The sequence below is a fragment of the Fukomys damarensis genome, unplaced genomic scaffold (assembly GCF_012274545.1).
Source record: "Fukomys damarensis isolate Sample0158 unplaced genomic scaffold, DMR_v1.0_HiC HiC_scaffold_2, whole genome shotgun sequence".
Classification (NCBI taxonomy): domain Eukaryota; kingdom Metazoa; phylum Chordata; class Mammalia; order Rodentia; family Bathyergidae; genus Fukomys; species Fukomys damarensis.
Window position 1 is genome coordinate 9,056,435 of NW_022900914.1, and position 7,556 is coordinate 9,063,990.

The 7,556-nt window shown below is 38.6% G+C and overlaps 1 protein-coding gene across 2 annotated transcripts in view; it reads left to right on the forward strand.

Annotated features, from left to right (window-relative positions):
- Positions 1-7,556, forward strand: part of Babam2 (BRISC and BRCA1 A complex member 2) — a 471,740-nt gene that overhangs the window by 103,387 nt on the left and 360,797 nt on the right. The window contains exons 1-2 of one of the 2 annotated variants that reach the window (XM_010604713.3): positions 1-53; positions 3,213-3,364. In XM_010604713.3, the coding sequence (XP_010603015.1) occupies positions 3,237-3,364 (128 nt within the window). In that variant the 5' untranslated portion in view covers positions 1-53; positions 3,213-3,236. The remainder of the gene's footprint in view (positions 54-3,212; positions 3,365-7,556) is intronic. The other variant, XM_010604714.3, reaches the window with a different exon arrangement.

Sequence of the window (7,556 nt, forward strand, 5' to 3'; positions counted from 1 at the left end):
CCTGTACCCCACGTAGTCGCTGGTTACCGGTTACTGATCGGACTAAGTTCCAGGTACCTGGACTGGGGCTGGTGCGGGGAGGTTGGATCCCGAATCGCACAGGTGGCTCAGAGAATCACGGTTTAAAATGGCCAGTGGGTTCGCCTCTTCTTTCTCTAGAGAAGGCCACCATTTCAAAGATGCCCTTCTCATGCTCATCACGGTAGTCCCTTCAAGAACGAGCACTCAAGGCCAGAGTCGTCTTTCTCCTCATCTGGCTCACCCTTTGGTCCCTGATTAAGCCCACAGGATCATCCCTCTTTTCTGCTTAATAAGGGGATGGTACAGTTTCGAGGGGAGAGTGTCCCCTTTCAGATGTTCCCCGGGGGAGGGACGATTATTTTTGGGCCTGAACCGATTTGCTTTTCCTGATGTTGCCCCTTGGAGAAATTGCGTCCCCTGTGTAACTTCCCTCGTGCGCTGTATGACGTTGACGTGACGCAGCAGGAGGCCACCCCTTTCCGTTCCGTGACGTCAACCGGGCGCATGTTTCCGTGTTTGTCATCCTATCCTAATTGCGAGAGCCTGGACAGTGCTTCAGACGTCTTTGTTTTCCCCAGGCAGCCCACTGAAAGACCGTACTTTACTTTATTTTTGGGCCGCAGACCTTTGTAAAAATTGTATTTTTGCATTTTCCTTCTGTAGTACGTCAAAACCCAGGAAATACAAATTGCAGAGCTGGCATTCAAGGCAGTCTAGCCACCCCCAATTTCTGCTTCTCCGTGATGTATCACAGGGCTGCCATGTATTATTGGATACCCTCCTCATTGTGTCCCTCTTCGCTGCACCAAGGGAATCATCATCGTTGGCTATTCAGTGATCTGTGATTCTGAAATCAGTATTCAATATTTTCCCCACTTTGTCAGAAAATTCACATCTCTATTATTGAAACATTTAATGCTGAGTGAGATCTTGCACTGTCAAAAGATAGCATTATGGCTGTTTTGAAAATAAAGACATCAGCTCATTCCCTCCCGGTGTCATTACAGAATTGTGACAGTTGCTGAATTCAAATAGGTTGTTGTCACCTTTAGTATGGTTTGCCTTGGGGCAGCTAGTGAATCATTCAGGCCAACTTCAGCAGTATAGTTTATTTCTAATTGTGGAGCAATCATTTGTTTAATATAACTTCATTTTGCATGATGTATGCTAAAAAAATCACCTTGATGCTTTCCTCTTCAGTCACTAAAGTTATTAATGTTTACTTGAGAGGGAGCTAAGAATAGTGGACTTTTAAGGGAGGTCTGGATTTAAATTTTTAGTTTTCTTTTTTGGTACCAGGGATCGGAACTCAGGCCCTTGTGCTTGTGTGGCAGGCGCCGGAACCACTGAGCTAAATCCCTGGCCCTAGTTTTCTTAACTGTAAAATAGGAACAGAATTCACCAAGGAACAGAGTTGTTGGGAGAAAATGACGTTATAGGGAGGGATGAGTAATATGGAGCTGATAGTAGATATTGAGAATGTATTGCTTTTGCTTGCTTTCTTTTTTCTTTTTTTTTTGGTGGGGGGGGAAGCACCAAAGAATAATTTCATAATGTGAAGTCCTTTTGCTTTTTTTGTGAAATGTGTATTAGTGTTTTCATATGATCTAGATAAGCATCCCTTCAGGAATTGACAGCAATGGACATAAATAAAAGTAGGAAAATAAACACCCTGTCTTCAAAACAATAATATGGCTTAGTATACTATTCAAAAGGAAACTAAAAGTTACCTATATCACTTGTAAGATGGGAATTAAAATATCTGCCTTATTACCCAGGTTGTAAAGAGCAACTGCAATGGAAGCCATAATTCCCAGCCCTTTTTATTTTTGAGACAAAGTCTTGCTGAGTCACTCAATTGCCCTTGCTGGGCTTGAATTTAAGATCCTCCTGCCTCAAGTCTTCCAGGGTGCTGGGATTATAGCCCCTGTGCCTGGCTGCACATGATTTTTACAACTGATAGTACAGTATATGAAATGTTTATTCTTACCTTGTGATGATATATTAGAATGGTGGGGGAAGTCACCTGCTAAGGGGCCAGGAGAGGAGCTCGCTTTATATTTGCAAAAAAAGATGATTTGGGAGCTACAGTGTAAAGCAGTTACCACTGCAAAGGTATTCCTGGGTGTTATCACTATATACTTTCAAACGTTACTAGTTTTTGAATGCTCACTGCAGTCTTTTATTACTCTCTGAAATGGTTACTTAAAACAAGTGCTAGTTTTGCACATTTGTTTTAGCAGGGACTTGTAAGTTGTTACGTGGTATAACAACTGAAACCTAGCACCAGGACATTAGTTATTTGCAGTTGTAACTGCCTTAATTTGTTTTTGATATGGGATTGTCCATTCAGATTGAGGAAGAAAATGGTAATTTGAATCAACTTTTTCACCTCTGAAATTGGAGGCTTTCATTTAAAAATCTATTAAGAAGAATTCATACTACCTCCAGCCCCATAAGTTTCTAAGTAATTTATATATGACTTACTGGTTTTGCATTGTATTTTCAAGAATAAAAATTTCCTAGTACCTTAAAGGCAAAGACTAAAGGATCTATGTTACTCTTTGCTGTTTAATATTTGAATAGGTCTGTATTTTGTAGTTCGTTAGATTTTTGCCACATTTATTCTTCAATTTTTGCTATATTTATTCCCCTATCAGTTTCATTTGAGGGCATATGTTTTCTCAACTCATAAATATTTCTCTAGCTTTTGTGACCTTGTTCATTCATTAAAAAATGTTATTGAATGCTTATTGTGTGTCACGTACTTTTGTTAAACAAGAGAGACTCAAGATACGTTCCCTGCAGGAGAGAGCTCACATAAGCAGGTAGTTGTACTCTAGAGAGACCTCTATCGAGGGAAGTACATCAGCAGCAAATAATTTCTAGTAATAATTACAAGCAGATTTGCTTGTTCTTGAATTTTATGTGTTATTATCATGAAGTTCTTAGACCTTGAGGGATTCCCAACCCAGTGGTGTATTTTGTAGGTCAGGGGAAGAGCATTAGTGAAGGCCTCTTGATTTCAGCCAAAGTAGCAGAGCCAGTTAGTTGTAAGACAGAACAGCTTTATTTATTTTTTGTTTCATTTTTTATTACTATTATTTTTTTCCTTGTAAGTCAGGGACTTCCTAAGTTGATCAGGCTGGCCTTTATAAACTTTTATTACCGTTGTTTCCTCTTGTTTTTAGTGGTGACTTACAAGTCAAGTCGAAATGTCCCCAGAAGTGGCCTTGAACCGAATTTCTCCCATGCTCTCCCCATTCGTATCTAGCGTGGTCCGCAATGGAAAAGTGGGACTGGATGCTACAAACTGTTTGAGGATAACGGACTTGAAATCTGGGTATGTATAAGAACTAATTCAGTGCTTGAGCCAGAAACAATTCAACCTTTAGCTAACAGTAAATCTCTCGTGCTAGACATAAAAATTATATCCCACAGAAACTGATTAGGTCATGATCTTCTCACATGATTCAGTGATATATACAATTTTTTTTTGTGTGTGGGCTGGGATTGAACCCACGACTTCATGCGTACTAAATAAGTGGTCTACCGCTAAGCCATGTCCCCCGCCCGATTCCATTTGCTTTATTTAGTTCTTGACAGTTTATAACTCATGTTATTTTGTGTTGCAGGCCATTACTTTTTTTTTTTTTTTTTTTTGTTACCGGGGATTGAACTCGGGTCCTTGAGCTTGCAAGGCAGGCCACCAAACCCCTAAGCTAAATCCCCGGCCCATGCAGGCCATTACTTTATGGCCAGAATTTGCATTCTGTTTCTGGCTTATCTCTTTGTGAACGGTGTGCCATGTGGATTTCACCCAGTGTGTTTTTCATTCATTGGCTTGCTTTCTTGTTTACTGCAATCCAGAATACACGATAAGAGTTCAGTTTGAGATTTTGCATCTGACATCACTTGATAATTTCTCTTAATATGAAAATTATAATAGCTAACCAAAATGAGTCATTCTCACAGTGAGGTTGAAACACCAAGACCTCATACTTAGAAATGATGCATTGAAAAATATCTTACTTTGGAATAAAATTGGATTTTACTTTTTTAGAAAAGTACAATAGCAAATCAACATTCTTTCAATATTGTCTATAGGTCCTATTTGAGTATTGCTGGTTTTCCCTTTCATGTCCTTTTTTGGGTGCAAGATCCAGTCCACATGTAAATTACATTTAGTTGTGAGGTCTTCTTAAGTCTGCCTAGTCGATGACAATTCCTTAGTTTCTTTGTCCTTAGTGACGTTGACACTCTTTAAGAGCATTCTCTAAAATGTCCCTCCATATGGGTTTATCTAATATTTTCCTTTCCTTAGGGGGAGAAATACGTTTCCTCCCATGCATACTTTAGATCTCAGTGCATTAGGACAGGGCATTCATGATGTTCTGTGCCTTTTTACTGGTATGTTAACTTTGATCACCTAGTTAAGATTATATGAACCAGGTGTTTTTCATAGTAAACTGATCTGACTTCCTTTGTAATTAGGGTCTTATGGAGCAACAAGACTATGCTTTTGTCCATTTTCTCAGCATACTTTTGTCCATTAATTTTAACGTCCACTGACAGCTCTTGTCTGTACTTGTTACTACTCTGGGGCTTGTCTAAGACTGATTTTCTGTTTCCTTCATTTCTTCCACATTTTAAAATTTGAATCCCATTGTAAGGAAGCACTGTCTTTTTCCCCTTGATTATTCACTTAGTAAATATAATGCTCAGTCATTTGTTTATGTCAGTATGAATTTTTAGGTATTCATTTATCCTGTGGGTTAGAATTCAAGAGCAGACAGTCTGTGGCTTATGATGGTTCAACTTAGGACTTTTTGACTTCAAGGTGATGCGAAAGTCAGTGGAAGCTGTACTTGAATGTTGAACTTTGACCTTTCTTCAGGCCTGTAACTTGTGGCCTGAACGGTGACAGGGAGCGGCCAGTCATGAGGGGAAACCACTGACATGCTACAGCCAGTGTACTGTGTTTTAAGCTCTGGTGCTCGGTAGCTTAGGTGTATTCCGAGATTTTCAGTTTCTGAGGGCTTTATGGGGATGTGACCCCACTGTAAGCCTAAGAGCAGCTGTACTGTCATCGTTTTGTTGTTGTCGTCTAGTTCTAGCTTTTGCCATTGGAGCTCTAGCAAGTGGCTTTTGTGACCTTTTGACATATTCCCATCACTGTTTCTTCCTGGAAGTTTTGTTCTTGATATTCTTTTTAGGTTTCCTTGTTGGCCTCTTTTTCCTTGTATAAATCTTTCTGTCTTTTGACTAAGTGGAATGAACACTTGGATATGAGGGTAGAGATTTGTTCTTCAGTAGTAAAATAAACAGGACTAAGACACTTTGCAATAGTATGGTGCTTTTTACAAGATCGCATTGTCTTCAATTTCATTAATCAAATACTTATACCCACGTACTCTTTGTAGTCATTTTGCTAGTGGTAGGCATACATTGTTCTTTTTTATTTTTTATGGTAGTATGGATTTTTTTTTTCTGGTACTGAGGATTCACACTGACTGAGCTATACCATCATTTCCTTTTAGATTTTAAATTTTGAGGTAGGGTTTTACTAAATTGTTGAGTTGGGGGCCAGGGATTTTAGCTCAGTGGTGCAACTCCTTCCTTGCAAGTACAAGGTCCTGAGTTCGATCCTTGTACTGGAAAAAGAAAATTGCTGAGTTGCTCAGGGTGGGCTTGAATTTGTGATCCTCCTGCCTTAGTCTCCCAGCGTGCTGGGATTATGAACATGAGCCGCCATGCCCAATAAAAAAAAAAGAGAATGTGATAGAAAACTCTGGTGCAGTTGTTAGAAGGTAATTAACTTTTTTGTTGTTGCTGTTTTGAATATAAAAGTTAACTATACATGTTAGGGGCTTTAAAAACTAACCTTAGGATGGTCAGGGATTGGAAATTGACCTTTGATTTTTTTACAGGTTTAGAACTTTGTGCCAGGTATTCAAGCAACAGGCCAGATGCTTACATGGGGTTTCTAACTTATAAATGGTGGTAGGATATAGGGATGGTGAATTGGAAATCATGGTTAGGATTCACTCAGTCTGGATTTCCCAGATTGTTATAGACAAGCTAGATACAGGTTTGGACTGCCTGAATTACAAAGAACTTTTAGATAAACTGTACCTCTGATTGAAGTCATTGGGATCAGATCACAAAATTCTTTTTTTTTTCAATAGCATTTCATCCTTTTTTTTCCTCTACAGAACCTATAGAATTTCTACCTTATTGAAAACTATGTTTCTAAACTCTGGCTCTAAGCCATCAGTATCTTAAGGACAGAGTTCTTGTTTAATTTATTTTTATACCTCCTTCAGGTCTGCCGTGGTGTCTTTCACATATAATATGAAATGAATGACCAAGGTGCTTTTTGAGGGACGTTCTTGCATTTGAGGATCAGAGTGGTTTGTTCTGGTGGCTTGAAAGGACATTTATTGGCCTGGTAATGTAGTTCTTAAATTCTGTTGCATACAATCTTTTTAGTAATTTTCCCTGACAAATGAGTTGGTATTTTTCAAGTTACATATAGCATCTTACAGTATTGGCTTTACTCTTTTAGGTAAAATAGATACTGAGATCTGAAGGGGCCAGATTATTGATTTGGAAGAATTATTTTATGAGTTTACTGAATGTTTATTAATTCCCTGTTCCGTGTTACTTTGATCACAAGCATGTGCTATTTGTAGGCTGCCATATTTTGTCATTTTTAGTGATTTTTGTCATCTTGATGATATCGAAGTGTCTGTTCAGCATTCTGGAGTGATGCCTGGCAAGGATAACGGGAGGAAAGCAGAGAGAGCTCACTGCAACCTGTGGCAGCTGAGCTTCAAGATCTTTTTTCAGCATATCGCAGTGACTCAACCTTACTGGCACATGGCTGTGTTTGGGGCATCTGCTGTGACATCTCTTCTTTCCACAACTACCTGTTGCATTTTTGGTCCATGTTCCGCATTTCATTACTGAGTTAAAAATAGATACTCAGTATAAGTACTTGATTACTACATAGAACAGTTTAAAAAGATGATTGCTGGGAAGCTTTGAAGACTGATCTCAGTTTGGCTGCACTGGTCTCTAGGGCTGGCGGGCCGAACCTGCCTTTATTAGTCTTGTGTCTGGAAGGAAGCTGCTGTCCTGGGAGGCAGAAGTTTAATTTTTGAAGATGGACAGTTTTTATTACTTTAGTATGTAGATATGGTTTTTCCATCTCATTTCCTTTTCTTTATTCTTTGTTGATCTCATTCCTCTTTCTCCCTGTGAGTGGCTTCGTACATTAAATATTCATTATATACAAATGTATCTGTAAATATGTGATTATTTTATGTGTTCAAAAGGTTTATACAAATAATATTGTAGTGCATATTTTCATTTTCACCTTGCTTTTTTTGCTTAGTTTTAAGTTAATGAGACTTGTCTGTATTGATACTTAGAACCTTATTCTTTGACTGCTATATCATATTCCATTTTTGAGTTTGTCCCTGATTTTCAGTTAATTGTTTTTTCTTTTTTCTTTTTTTTTTTTTTTTTTT